The sequence below is a fragment of the Squalius cephalus genome (genome assembly GCF_949319135.1).
Source record: "Squalius cephalus genome assembly, chromosome: 5".
Classification (NCBI taxonomy): domain Eukaryota; kingdom Metazoa; phylum Chordata; class Actinopteri; order Cypriniformes; family Leuciscidae; genus Squalius; species Squalius cephalus.
Window position 1 is genome coordinate 49,735,719 of NC_137126.1, and position 15,718 is coordinate 49,751,436.

Sequence of the window (15,718 nt, forward strand, 5' to 3'; positions counted from 1 at the left end):
GTTCTCGTGAGCGTCGAGGCTTTTAAATAAACGACGTAATCTGATTGGCTAATCCCGCCCTGTGTGGACGCACCCCTGTTGTTGAGCGTGATCTGATTGGCTCGTGTGGTTTGGGGGCGTGGCTGAAGACATGTGTGCTGTATCTGGGTGACATCAGACGCTGCAAGCGAACAAACTAGATTTGGATTCGGATCTGAAAGCTTCTTCTCCATAATTCATTTTTATTTGCTGCTGTGTTTAGGTGAGTTTCTGCGTTTTTTTGGTCTTGATTTTATGTTCACTATTCATGTGAATATTAATTTGACGTGATTAAGCCTATGTATTTGTTTACATCTCAACAGGTTGTTGTTCATGTGTTATTAATGTAATGCTCTGTTATTTCTGCATGTGTAATAAAAATAGCGTTTTATTTATATAAATGTAGAATTCGAAGTGCAGTTTAATCAATAGTGAGTTAAACTGGCTCAATCATTTGCTTTCAATCATCTGATGCTCTGTTAAACCCAAACTCCTTGTGCTTTACTGGCATTTCAGAGGTGAAATAAAATACTCTTAGTATCATCACAGGAGATAACTGATACACAACATGAAAATATATATATATTTTTTCACACCATGAAAATACAGATTTATTGTTTTTATGGCACTGACATCCGCTTGAATAAATTGAATAAGATAAAAAAAATCAAAAAAAAATCATAATATGATTTCACACATAGGCTCTAAAAGCCAGACAGCCCTAGTATATCCAATTTTAGGTAACACTTTATTTTACAGTGTCCTTGTTGCATATGTTACATGTACTTACCATAGTAATAACAGTAAATTATGCATAATTACATGCAACTAACCCTCAATCAAATTCTAATCCTACATGTAGTTGATTAATATTACGCAGTACTTAAATATAAGTACGCTGTAACGATGACACCTTAAAATAAAGTCTAACCCAATTTTACATTCATTTTTAATTTAATGTACATTTAATGACATTATCAGCATACTATTTTGAATGCAAAGCTGAATTCAAATGTTTTAGTATTATATTTTAATATGCTTCAGCAACTCAATGGGCATTTTTTATAATGACTATGTCTATTTTACATTCTATTTTGCATTCTTCTAGCAATTTTATGATATTGCTAAAAATTTTGAATGCAAAGCTGCCATGGAATAAATTAACCCTTTCACGCATGGAGATCATCAGCTATTCAAAAAAAAGTTTCTTTGCTATAATTATGTTACAATTCATACTATTACTGTGACAGTTGTTCTTGAAAATACTTTATCTGTAGTAATAATTTGGCTGTTAATAAATGTATTTGTGTCATTAGAATGTGCAGTTACATCAAAAAATTATCTGATTATATAATGCATGTAACTTTTAATGTTACTTTACTCGTTACATTAAAAAGTAATCTGATTACTTAATGCACGTTACTTGTAATGCATAACTTGTTACATCAAAAAGTAATTTAATTACATAATGCATGTAACTTTTAATGCGTTACTTTACTCGTTACATCAAAAATTAATCTGATTACTTAATGCACGTTACTTGTAATGTGTAACTTGTTACATCAAAAAGTAATCTAATTACGTAATGCACTCAACTTCTAATGTATTTCTTTACTCATTACATCCAAAAGTAGTCTGATTACTTAATGCATGTTACTTGTAATGTATTTCTTTACTCGTTACATCCAAATGCATGTTACTTGTAATGTTACTTTACTCGTTACATCAAAGAGTATTCTGATTACATAATGCATGTAACTTTTAATGCATTTCTTTACTCGTTACATGAAAAAGTAATCTGATTACGTAATGCACGTTACTTGTAATGTGTACTCGTTACATCGAAAAGTATTTTAATTACATAATGCACGTAACTTTTAATGCGTTACTTTAGTCGTTACATCAAAAAGTAATCTGATTACGTAATGCATGACTTATTACATCAAAAAAAGTAATCTGATTATGTAATGTGTGACTTTACTTATTACATAAAAAAAAAAATCTGATTATGTAATGTGTGACTTTACTTGTGACATCAAAAAAGAAATATGATTATGTAATGTGTGACTTTCCTTCTTACATCAAAAAAGAAATTTGATTATGTAATGCGTGACTTTACTTGTTACTTTCCACAGTCTACAAAGAACCAATAGATTAATGTAGACTTTTCTCAGAGAGGAGATCTACAGTAGAAATGTGTCAATTTAATCAGAATTATCAGCTAATAAGGATAAATCGACATACTCAGGTAGACTGGAGGGAGCGTGATGATTTTCTACACAGTCTGAGTTGTTTCCACAGAGTTAAACCTCCACCAGATCTTTGATGGAATCACGTCCTCATGTTCTGATATCAAAGACACAAGACATTCACATCACAACTATATGAATGTCTCAGTCTGCTGGTCGAATGGGACAAAACTCACTTGCGTTTGCAATGGGCTAATTGGAGTTGTATTATATTTTTGGTATTCAGTTTTCACATGATTTTATATCATTTTTATTTACTGGTTTGTTGAATTCATACATTGATAGTTGTGCTATTATGTTAAATACAGTATCTCTTCAGTTAAAACCCAAAACGCATACTGTCCATTCAAGTGGACATCTGAAAATCTCTTTGAAAAATAACATGCCCTAAAAACAATAAAAACACATAAGAAAAAAAAATCCTGACTGAGGTTGTCATAATACATGCATGAAAGGGTTAATAATAATAATAAAAAAATCTATTTTAGAAACTCAGTGGGTATTTTTTACAATGATTATTTTAAGTTTCATTTTGAATTTTTAAAAAAATTTTAATTTAATGCAGTCTTATTACATTATCAGCATAATATCTTGAATTGAAAAAGTGAATTAGAATGTTTTACTATTATATTTTACTATGTTTCAGAAACTCAATGGGTATTTTTTAAATATTAATGTCTATTTTACATTCTATTTTGCATTGTTTTTTAATTTAATACAATTTTATGACTACACTGGTCTACAATTTTTTAGAAGTCAATCTACTTTAGAGATAAAATGTGCTATTTATTATGCATTTTGATTGTCACAGTGTCTGGTTTGTGTTCCCTGGGTTTCCACTAGATGTCCTCATTCCCCACGGTGTCTGTCACATTCTGAACTACATTTCCCACGATTCTTGTTTCTTCATTGCACTCAGCTGTCCCTTGTCACTAATCATTGCACTCAGCTTATTACTCATTAGCATTGTCAATTCCCTGTGTATATAACCCTGTATGTTTTAGTATGTGTCACGGAGTCCTTGTTGAATGTCACGCCACCTCTGAGGTCTGTTTGTGTTGGATTGTTTATTTGGATGTTGAACCTTGCCTGGACGACAACGATTTCGGATTACCCTAATAAATATATATACTGCTATTGGATCTTCCCTTGTTTCCTGTTTGTGAATCGTGACATTGATGTGCTGATTTTTTTATTTTTATTTTTTTAAACAGTTCACTGGAGAGTTTCAGCTTCAGCCCTAATTAAACACACCTGATCCAGTTCATCGAGTCCCTCTTCTCATTAGAAAACCACAGGTGTGTGTGTTAGAGCTCTGCAGGGCTGTGGCTCTGTTATATGATTATAGAGATGATATAGGACAGGTTGTTCTGGAGATTGATGTAAGCTTTGTTTTATGACCACATCATCCATGATTATTAGGAATAAAATCATGCAATTAATCGTATGACGCAAAACCAGCTTCAGATTGCATCGTTCATTGCTTTGCCTAAAAAGCAAGTACTGTCCAAATAGAATTATTCATAGATCCAGTCAAAGATGTATTTTAGTCAAACCTGATAGTCACATGATGAATGACCCTGGTTTACTGACTCAACCTTCTTCTTCTGATGTTTGACCTCTGTGTGTGTTGTGGTGAAGGTCACCAGAGATGTCGAAGGGTTTGGTGGTTCTGGCGTACAGTGGAGGTCTGGACACCTCCTGTATTCTGGTCTGGCTCAAGGAACAGGGATACGATGTGATCGCCTACCTGGTAACTCTATACGTCACAAGTATACACATGTGCTATTTGCATAAATTACAAATCATTTCCTTCAGGGAAACTGTGATGACTGCCAAAAAAGATTTCCTTACTCAGTATTTTTGTCTTGTTTCCAGTCCAAATATCTAAAAATTCTTAAATCAAGATGCATTTACTAAAGTCGTAGAATGCCATAAGATATTATGTCTTGTTTTCTGGGGAAATAAATCAAAATTGAGTGAGTTGTTGCTTAAAAAAATCTAAATGATCTGCCAATGGGGTCAGAAAAATAATGTTAATTCAAACAGAAACAAGATTAGATAAGAAAAGCATGTTTTGCAGTGATGACAGTTAAGAGGCGAGTCTTGAGTGTTGAAATGCAGGAAATTATTTTCTTCACGTGATTCACAGTTAATGCCAGGCTTGTGAAGACTCGCCCAGCAAGCCTTTTCCTCTCGTCCGGGAATCGTTCTCTGAAACCATGTGGCAAACGCTGCTGTTTTCATGGCCTGGTGCTTTACTGACACCAGAACAATAGTGGCGTCGTCAGGAACAATGAGCCTGTCGGCGATCATCACGTCATGAGCTCAGGAACGCACCGAATGGGCTTTTGTTTTATGTTGCATAATAACACAACACATTTTGTGAGGATTCACATTCAAAGCTCCACAACTGTTTCCCTGCCATTGTGCAAAGGTTTGCTTAAATGCACACGTCGTAGTTTTTGACAAAAAGCCATTTTCCCAGCTCTTTGTTCAAAATGTTGCTTTTTTATGCACCTCACATTCAAGTGTTGATAAGAAGCTAGAGTAAAATGGTTCATGTTTGTTTAAAAGCAGAGGATCTGTTCTTAATTTTGATTTATTGGATGTTCATACAACATAATATTCTGGAGAAAGTTTGTGAAAAGGATCAAAAATATTGGCGCCGGCTGGCAACTTTTAAAAAAAAACTCTGGTGGGGAAAGAGTTAATATTTGGTGTTTTTTTGTATTTTAATTTTAGTTAAGGTTTTAGTAATTTTTAAAAAAAAAGTTTTTATTCATTTTTATTTAAATTATTTAATTTTTATTTATATATTTTATGTTTTAGTTAGTTAAGTTACATTAGTTAACATTAATTAACAATGACAAACACTTCTGAAGCGTTTATTAATCTCAGTTAATATTCATTTCGACATTTGCTAATACATTATTGTTGTATCTGTAAAGATTATTTAATGGATCTGAGCTGACATGAACTTGTTTTTATTAACTAACGTTACCAAAAATGAATACATACTATGACAAATGAATTGCTTAATGCCAGTATTATTAATATTTTGAATTAGCTTTTATTTAAATTTTAGTAATTTCATCATGTGCTTTTGTCATTTCATTAGTTTTTTTTTTATATTAATATTGCTATTTATGTTTATTTTTTGTGTTTTAGTTAGTTTTAGTTCAAGTTTTTCATCTAACGTTTAGATTTTATTTAATTTCAGCTTTATTTCGTTTAATAGTTTTAGTTAACAATATTAATGAAGACATTAACTATTGAGACCTTATCGTAAAATTTTACAGTTGAGTATAAAAACCCAATGGATTCATCGATCTCTCATGATAAACCACATAAAGCTGAACGCGTGTCTGAAGTGGAGTCTGGGACATGGTTGTTTCGTGTAAAGCGTAACTCATCTGATGAACTTCACTACAAGTTTGTTAGTTGTTGTTTAATCGTGATCTAACAGTGGAGTTGATGATTGAAGTTCTAAAGCTGGCTAAATATTTTGCAGTGCTGTGCAAAGGTTTATAATTATTCAGAGAAGTCTGAGTCAGGACAGCGATTCACAATGAAACAGTTTTTTGAGTGCATTGAGGAAGTGCACTAACACTATTCTCAACTGTGATGTGAGGTAATGAGGAACTGAAGAGACAGTAAATGGTCTGATAAAATTGCGTAAAAAAAAACTAGAACAATAATGAATATCTTCTTGATTCCTTTCCTGTCTGAGTGCTTTTGTATTACACATTTCTCAGATGCTTCATCTAAAGCTACTTGCATTGCATTCAAAGTAAACATTTGATCAGTTCATGCATTCCCTCAAACAAACCCATGAAGCTGTCCTTGCTTGTGCCGTGCTTTTAGTTTAGTTTAGTTTAGTTTAGTTTAGTTTAGTTTAGTTTAGTTTAGTTTGGTTTGGTTTAGTTGTGGTTTAGTATAGTTTGGTTGTGGTTTAGTTTGGTTTGGTTTGGTTTGGTTTAGTATAGTTTGGTTTAGGTGTAGTTTCTTTTGGTTTGGTTTAGTTGTGGTTTAGTAAAGTTTAGTTTAGGTGTAGTTTGGTTTGGTTTGGTTTAGGTGTAGTTTGGTTTAGGTGTAGTTTGGTTTGGTTTAGTTGTGGTTTAGTATAGTTTGGTTTAGGTGTAGTTTGGTTTAGGTGTAGTTTGGTTTGGTTTAGTTGTGGTTTAGTATAGTTTGGTTTAGGTGTAGTTTGGTTTGGTTTGGTTTGGTTTAGGTGTAGTTTGGTTTAGGTGTAGTTTGGTTTGGTTTGGTTTAGTTGTGGTTTAGTATAGTTTGGTTTAGGTGTAGTTTGGTTTTAGGTGTAGTTTGGTTTGGTTTGGTTTAGTTGTGGTTTAGTAAAGTTTAGTTTAGGTGTAGTTTGGTTTGGTTTAGGTGTAGTTTGGTTTGGTTTAGGTGTAGTTTGGTTTGGTTTGGTTTAGTTGTGGTTTAGTATAGTTTGGTTTAGGTGTGGTTTGGTTTGGTTTAGGTGTAGTTTGGTTTAGGTGTAGTTTGGTTTGGTTTGGTTTAGTTGTGGTTTAGTAAAGTTTAGTTTAGGTGTAGTTTGGTTTGGTTTAGGTGTAGTTTGGTTTGGTTTAGGTATGGTTTGGTTTGGTTTAGTTGTGGTTTAGTAAAGTTTGGTTTAGGTGTAGTTTGGTTTGGTTTAGTTGTGGTTTAGTATAGTTTGGTTTAGGTGTAGTTTGGTTTAGGTGTAGTTTGGTTTAGGTGTAGTTTGGTTTGGTTTGGTTTAGTTGTGGTTTAGTAAAGTTTAGTTTAGGTGTAGTTTGGTTTGGTTTAGGTGTGGTTTGGTTTGGTTTAGTTGTGGTTTAGTATAGTTTGGTTTAGGTGTAGTTTGGTTTGGTTTAGTTGTGGTTTAGTATAGTTTGGTTTAGGTGTAGTTTGGTTTGGTTTGGTTTGGTTTAGGTGTAGTTTGGTTTGGTTTGGTTTAGTTGTGGTTTAGTATAGTTTGGTTTGGTTTGGTTTGGTTTGGTTTGGTTTGGTTTGGTTTAGGTGTAGTTTGGTTTGGTTTAGGTGTGGTTTGGTTTGGTTTGGTTTAGGTGTGGTTTGGTTTGGTTTGGTTTAGTTGTGATTTAGTATAGTTTGGTTTAGGTGTAGTTTGGTTTAGTGTAGTTTGGTTTGTTTTGGTTTAGGTGTAGTTTGGTTTGGTTTAGTTGTGGTTTAGTATAGTTTGGTTGTGGTTGTAGTTAAGTTAAGTTAAGTTTGTTTTGGTTTAGGTGTAGTTTGGTTTGGTTTAGTTGTGGTTTGGTTGTGGTTAAGTTAAGTTAAGTTAAGTTAAGTTAAGTTAAGTTAAGTTAAGTTAAGTTAACTTAACTTAACTTAACTTAACTTTACTTTACTTTACTTTACTTTACTTTACTTTACTTTACTTTACTTTACTTTACTTTAGGTGTAGTTTGGTTTGGTTGTGGTTTAGTATAGTTTGGTTGTAGTTTACATTAGTTTAGTTTGGATTGGTTGTGGATTAGTTTAGCTTGGTTTACTTTAGTTTACTGGAGTTTACTTTACTTTAGTTTACTTAAGTTTGGATTGGTTGTGGTTTAGTTTAGCTTGGTTTAGTTTACTTTAGTTTACTGTAGTTTAATTTAGTTTACTTTAGTTTGGATTGGTTGTGGTTTAGTTTAGCTTAGTTTACTTTACTTTACTTTAGTTTACTTTAGTTTGGTTTAGTTTAGTTTACTTTACTTTACTTTAGTTTGGATTGGTTGTGGTTTAGTTTAGCTTGGATTAGTTTAGTTTAGTTTACATTAGTTTAGTTTGGATTGGTTGTGGTTTAGTTTAGCTTGGTTTACTTTAGTTTGGATTTACTTTAGTTTAGTTTGGATTGGTTGTGGTTTGGATTGGTTGTAGTTTAGTTTAGTTTAGTTTAGTTTAGTTTAGTTTAGTTTAGTTTAGTTTAGTTTAGTTCGGACCAGATGAGGTCTGGTACACCGGACTAGGTTATTTTTTGTTGTTTTTGATGATCTGTTTTCTTACACTAATCACTCTTTTTCACATTAAAGGCTAACATTGGACAGAATGAGGACTTTGATGCTGCCCGGAAGAAAGCTGAGAAACTTGGAGCCAAGAAGGTAAAGACCAATAAACACTGATCACAGCTGAAGTGCACTAGAACGTCTCATGAATGTTGGTTTTCATAATGCATCAGTGCTTATGGTAAAGCGTATTTTAATCATGATCACGACTGAGTTAAATTAAGTTATATAAGCTCTAGTTGTGTCGTGGCGACATCATGTGGTCAACATGTGAACGTGACGTCTGATTGGCTGGAACTCACTGAGGTCTGAAGTGGGATATTAAATTTGGGATATTCCCATGTCCAACCTTGTCTGGAACGCAGCATTAAGGCCCATTCACACCAAGAACGATAACTATAAATAGTTATCCCAACAAACTTTTCCGGTTTTTCCCAACAAACTTTACTCATCTAGTCTTTATAGTTATTGTTCTTGGTGTGAACGGCCCTAGTCATGGGGAAAAAAGTTTTTTCAAAATTAGCACTAGTTTTAATTTTTGTATTTTCTGTTTTTAATTTCCCTTTTGTTAGTTTTAGTAGTTGTAAAGTGTAATAAGCTTCTGCTTCATCCCGCTCCTTTTCGAACATAGTGTAATTATCGTTATAATAGTTTATAGATGTTGTTTTTTCTTTCGCTATGTTGCAACATACTTACCGTATTTTTATATTTTATTTTATTTGTATCTTTTTGTGTTGTTCAAAATAAAAACAAAGGAAAAAATAAAGAAAAAAGTGTTACTGAAATGACAATCCTGTTTATATTATAATCCTGCTCATTATATCTGCATTAAATTATTACATGTTTAAATGAATACATTTTTAATACGCTAACTATAACTTTGTATAATTACATTTCTGAAATACCTAACTTATACAGTTCCTTCTGATAAGAAATCACTCTAAATTCTAATATGGACTCATGCACTTTCTGTAAAGCTGCAAAAAGATTGAATCCAATATTGGGTGATAATACAACATAACAAGTGATTTATAAGCTATTTTTTGTAGGCCGGTCATTTTTGACCGGGAACACAAGAAGTGTGACAATGTGCCATTTTGTACAAAATAAAAGTTTTTCAAAACAAAATTCCTGGTGAAAAATTAAAGTAGACTAGTGTGATCAACAGTGCCAATTGTTTTCTGATTTTATTTAATATTTCCAAAATTATTTAAAAAATAATGTTTTTTTTTACTCAAAAAATGAGATGCCTACTATCAAATAAATGAGACTCATGCACTTTCTGTAAAGCTGCTTTGAAATGATGTGTATTGTGAAAAGCGTGTGTGTTGTGAAGTGATGTGTGTGTGTGTTTCAGGTGTTTGTTGAAGACCTGCGCTGTGAGTTTGTGGAGGAGTTCATCTGGCCGTCGGTTCAGGCTAACGGCGTCTACGAGGACCGCTATCTGTTGGGCACGGCGATCGCGCGCCCCTGCATCGCTCGGCGTCAGGTCCAGATCGCCCGGCAGGAGCGAGCTCAGTTTGTTTCTCACGGAGCCACAGGAAAGGTGCCGAAACCATTATCAATCTTGAAAACTGCTTAATCATTTTGTGAAAACAAAGTGAAAATTACTGACCCCAAACTTTTTTGGGGGGGCACAACGTAACGCTTTTTGACTTTCTCAGTTTGTGTAAATCTACTTAGGGTTCAGAGTATTTATTTTTCCCCAAATTAATTTCACACATGTCTAGTACAATTATGTAGTTTTGTTTTATTAATACAGTATATGCTTTTTTTTTTTTTTATTAAAACTTATTTTTAATTTATTTTCTTAAGTCACAAAAAGCTGCATTTATTTGATCTAAAATACAGTAAAATTTGTAAATATTATTATAATCTAAAATATCTATTTTCCATGTGAATATATAGTAAAGTGTAATTTATTCCTGTGAATGTTCAGCATCATTACTCCAGTCTTCAGTGTCACATGATCCTTCAAAAATCACTCTAATATGATGATTTGATGCCCAGATATTATCAATTATTACTGGGGCTCAAATATTAACATTGGTGGTTCTTACTCTTATTATTATCATAATTATCTTTTTCTGCTTCATATATCCGTGGCTTTATTTTTCCGGATTCTTTGATGAATAGAAAGTTTAAAATAAAAGCATTTATTTGAAATAGAATATAAATATAAATGTCACTTTTGATCAGTTTAATGCATCTTTGATGAATACATTTTTTTTTTTTTTTTTTTTTTTACTTCTGACACAACAGCACAACTGTTTTCAACACTGATAATAATCATAAATGTTTCTTGAGCATCAAATCCTCATATTAGAGTGATTTCTGAAGGATCATGTGACACTGAAGACTGGAGTAATGATGCTGAAAATTCAGCTTTGATCACAGGAATAAATTACACTTTACTATATATTCACATAGAAAACTGATGATTTACATTATAATAATATTTCACTGTTTTTAAAGTGTTTTTTTAGCAAATAAATGCAGCCTTGGTGAGAAGAAGAGACTCATTTAAACATTAAAAAAAGAAAAATCTTAAATATTCCAAACTTTTGGCCTGTAGTGTATTGACATCTATTAGTGCAGATACAGCATCATGCAGACTCTGTCCAGTTACAAGGTGGAACATCCCTATGGTAGAAAGATAGAGTAAAGTAGAGAAAGATAAGTAGAATAAAAGCTTTTTATGTGTGTAAGTGCAGTTTCAGCAGTTTCAGCAGTAGATGGCGGCGGACGCCTGTTCTGTGACCCTTTTGTGAGTTGATTTAGGAAGTTGATTATGGTTTATCATTATTATTATTATTATGGTTTAGGATTTGATTAACTTCTCTATAGCAGCGATTCACTGTCAGAAGAAAATATTAGCTAGTGTCAGTATTTCAACAATTTAACAACACATTCACCTGTTTGCTGTTCTCTGATGATGGTTAATGGTCATGTTACGTGCAGCTAAACAAATAAAATATTTACTTTTTTAGTGTCTTACTTTTTCTAAAATTAATTATTAGCTTTCAGCAAATTCTTCTAGACTTTACAGAAGTAAATGTGTCTATTAATTGTGTGATCATAAGGTTAGATGTCATTTTTATGAAGATCATGTCATTTCTTTTTATATGGATTTTATGGAAATTAATAAAATCTTAAGTCATGGAAATTATTAAGATCTTAAAGTCATGGAAATGATTAAAATCTTAAAAAGTCATGGAAATTATTAAAATCTTAAAGTCATGGAAATTATTAAGATCTTAAAAAGTCATGGAAATGATTAAGATCTTAAAGTCATAAATTATTAAAATCTTAAAAAGTCATGGAAATTATTAAGATCTTAAAGTCATGGAAATTATTAAAATCTTAAAGTCATGGAAATTATTAATCTTAAAGTCATAAATTATTAAAATCTTAAAAAGTCATGGAAATTATTAAGATCTTAAAAAGTCATGGAAATTATTAAGATCTTAAAGTCATGGAAATTATTAAAATCTTAAAGTCATGGAAATTATTAATCTTAAAAAGTCGTGGAAATTATTAAAATCTTAAAGTCATGGAAATTATTAAGATCTTAAAGTCATAAATTATTAAAATCTTAAAGTCATGGAAATTATTAAGATCTTAAAGTCATAAATTATTAAAATCTTAAAGTCATGGAAATTATTAAAATCTTAAAGTCATAAATTATTAAAATCTTAAAGTCATGGAAATTATTAAGATCTTAAAGTCATGGAAATTATTAAGATCTTAAAGTCATAAATTATTAAAATCTTTAAAAGTCATGGAAATTATTAAGATCTTAAAGTCATGGAAATTAATAAAATCTTAAGTCGTGGAAATTATTAAATTCTTAAAGTCATAGAAATTATTAAAATATTAAAGTAGTGGAAATTATTAAAATCTTAAAGTCATGGAAATTATTAAGATCTTAAAAAGTCATGGAAATTATTAAGATCTTAAAGTCATAAATTATTAAAATCTTAAAAAGTCATGGAAATTATTAAGATCTTAAAGTCATGGAAATTATTAAAATCTTAAAGTCATGGAAATTATTAATCTTAAAGTCATAAATTATTAAAATCTTAAAGTCATGGAAATTATTAAGATCTTAAAGTCATAAATTATTAAAATCTTAAAGTCATAAATTATTAAAATCTTAAGTCATGGAAATTATTAAAATCTTAAAAAGTCATGGAAATTATTAAGATCTTAAAGTCATGGAAATTATTAAAATCTTAAAGTCATGGAAATTATTAATCTTAAAAAGTCGTGGAAATTATTAAAATCTTAAAGTCATGGAAATTATTAAGATCTTAAAGTCATAAATTATTAAAATCTTAAAGTCATGGAAATTATTAAGATCTTAAAGTCATGGAAATTATTAAGATCTTAAAGTCATAAATTATTAAAATCTTAAAGTCATGGAAATTATTAAGATCTTAAAGTCATAAATTATTAAAATCTTAAAGTCATGGAAATTATTAAGATCTTAAAGTCATGGAAATTAATAAAATCTTAAAAAGTCGTGGAAATTATTAAATTCTTAAAGTCATAGAAATTATTAAAATATTAAAGTAGTGGAAATTATTAAAATCTTAAAGTCATGGAAATTATTAAGATCTTAAAAAGTCATGGAAATTATTAAGATCTTAAAGTCATAAATTATTAAAATCTTAAAAGTCATGGAAATTATTAAGATCTTAAAGTCATGGAAATTATTAAAATCTTAAAGTCATGGAAATTATTAATCTTAAAGTCATAAATTATTAAAATCTTAAAAAGTCATGGAAATTATTAAGATCTTAAAGTCATAAATTATTAAAATCTTAAAGTCATAAATTATTAAAATCTTAAGTCATGGAAATTATTAAAATCTTAAAAAGTCATGGAAATTATTAAGATCTTAAAGTCATGGAAATTATTAAAATCTTAAAGTCATGGAAATTATTAATCTTAAAAAGTCGTGGAAATTATTAAAATCTTAAAGTCATGGAAATTATTAAGATCTTAAAGTCATAAATTATTAAAATCTTAAAGTCATGGAAATTATTAAGATCTTAAAGTCATGGAAATTATTAAGATCTTAAAGTCATAAATTATTAAAATCTTAAAGTCATGGAAATTATTAAGATCTTAAAGTCATAAATTATTAAAATCTTAAAGTCATGGAAATGATTAAGATCTTAAAGTCGTGGAAATTATTAAGATCTTAAAGTCATGGAAATTATTAAGATCTTAAAGTCATGGAAATTATTAAGATCTTAAAGTCATGGAAATTAATAAAATCTTAAAAAGTCGTGGAAATTATTAAATTCTTAAAGTCATAGAAATTATTAAAATATTAAAGTAGTGGAAATTATTAAAATCTTAAAGTCATGGAAATTATTAAGATCTTAAAAAGTCATGGAAATTATTAAGATCTTAAAGTCATGGAAATTAATAAAATCTTAAAGTCATGGAAATTATTAAGATCTTAAAGTCGTGGAAATTATTAAGATCTTAAAGTCATGGAAATTATTAAGATCTTAAAGTCATGGAAATTATTAAGATCTTAAAGTCATGGAAATTAATAAAATCTTAAAAAGTCGTGGAAATTATTAAATTCTTAAAGTCATAGAAATTATTAAAATATTAAAGTAGTGGAAATTATTAAAATCTTAAAGTCATGGAAATTATTAAAATCTTAAAAAGTCATGGAAATTATTAAGATCTTAAAGTCATGGAAATTAATAAAATCTTAAAAAGTCGTGGAAATTATTAAATTCTTAAAGTCATAGAAATTATTAAAATATTAAAGTAGTGGAAATTATTAAAATCTTAAAGTCATGGAAATTATTAAGATCTTAAAAAGTCATGGAAATTATTAAGATCTTAAAGTCATGAAAATGATTAAAATCTTAAAGTCATGGAAATTTCTATAATGAATATAACAATATTGATCAATGATGAATAAACCGACACCATGTCATTATTCAGATCATGTCAGTTCAGTCCAATAACTGTGTAAAGATCATCAGTTATTTTAATCATTATGGAGTTATCTCTATGAAGTGCACAGCTCAGGCCTCATGAATCCGCTCATAAAGGCGAGAGTGTGTGTAATGTGTGGTGTGTGTTTCAGGGGAATGACCAGATCCGCTTCGAGCTGACGTGTTACGCTCTGTATCCTGAAGTTCAGGTGAGTGAACATCATCATCATCATCATCATCATCATCATCATCAGTCTGAGTTATCCATCATCATCTCTCCGTCTCTCACCGCTCACATTCCTGATCACCAGATCATCGCTCCGTGGAGGATTCCCGAGTTTTACAACCGGTTCCGTGGAAGGAAGGACCTGATGGAGTACGCAGAGGTACGTGTAGAACTATTACTATATATATATATATATATATATATACATATTTATTTGTAGAGCGCTTTTCACAATACACATCATTTCAAAGCAGCTTTACAGAAAATTACAATCCATATTACAATTTACAGTGATCTGTTATGAGAGGTGACTGTCTAAGTTATGGATTTCAGAAATTTAAATATACAAAGTCATAGTTAGCTAAAAATGTAATAATTTAATGCAGATATGATGAGCTCGTTGAAGTAATGAATACTATATATAAATGACTTGACGTGACATCGCTTCACCTGGTTTATCCTGTCCTCGATTAAACACTAAAGCTGGGGAATGAATATAGATTTTTCTAGTTATTGTAAACTTTAAAATATTTCATCAGGTGGAAATCGCTGAGAAATTGGTGTTTGGGAGTTAATAATAATAATAATAATAATAATAATAATAATATGAAACGATCACAAATAACTAGAAAAGTCATGCAAATTCAAAGTTAAGTCAATGCAAATTAACATTCACTTACTGAAACCTCTGAAACTATAGAATTTTAATTAATTACTTTCATTGAATTATTTTAACATGTTGCTACATCTAAATTCTGTCTAGGACTTAGACAATATTTTTTGTTATTATTTATTACAATGTTTGTTATTTTAGTATCAAGATACTATAATAGTTTTTCTTAATGTTTTGAATGTTTATATTTTCGTATTTTCTTTTAGTTTTCGAAATTTTGTTGTGTGTTTGTCATTTTTATTAGTTTATATATATATATATATATATATAAAATCAGTTGAATTAATATATATATTTTCTAGTTATATTAAACTTTAAAATATTTTATCAGGTGGAAATTGTTGAGAAATTGGTGTTTAGGAGTTAAACAATAATAATAATAATATTAATAATAATATTAATATTAAATGAGCACAAATTCAGAGAACCCTGATTAACATTCTTCTGAAACTACAGAATTTTAATTAATAACTTTCATTGAATTGTTTTTTTATATATTGCTACATCTAATTTCTGTAAATAAAAAAATGTTGAATATTATCAATAATATTGTCAAAGAATAAATGTTGATTATTATTTGTCATTACAATATT

General features: G+C 29.9%; 1 protein-coding gene across 2 annotated transcripts in view; it reads left to right on the top strand.

The window, feature by feature from the left end:
• Positions 1-150: 150 nt before the first annotated feature.
• The window catches only part of ass1 (argininosuccinate synthase 1), a 57,919-nt gene continuing 42,351 nt past the window's right edge, over positions 151-15,718 (top strand). Inside the window, exons 1-7 of one of the 2 annotated variants that reach the window (XM_079871925.1) lie at positions 151-241; positions 3,482-3,565; positions 3,909-4,020; positions 8,285-8,353; positions 9,615-9,803; positions 14,379-14,435; positions 14,538-14,612. In XM_079871925.1, the coding sequence (XP_079728051.1) occupies positions 3,919-4,020; positions 8,285-8,353; positions 9,615-9,803; positions 14,379-14,435; positions 14,538-14,612 (492 nt within the window). In that variant the 5' untranslated portion in view covers positions 151-241; positions 3,482-3,565; positions 3,909-3,918. The remainder of the gene's footprint in view (positions 242-3,481; positions 3,566-3,908; positions 4,021-8,284; positions 8,354-9,614; positions 9,804-14,378; positions 14,436-14,537; positions 14,613-15,718) is intronic. The other variant, XM_079871924.1, reaches the window with a different exon arrangement.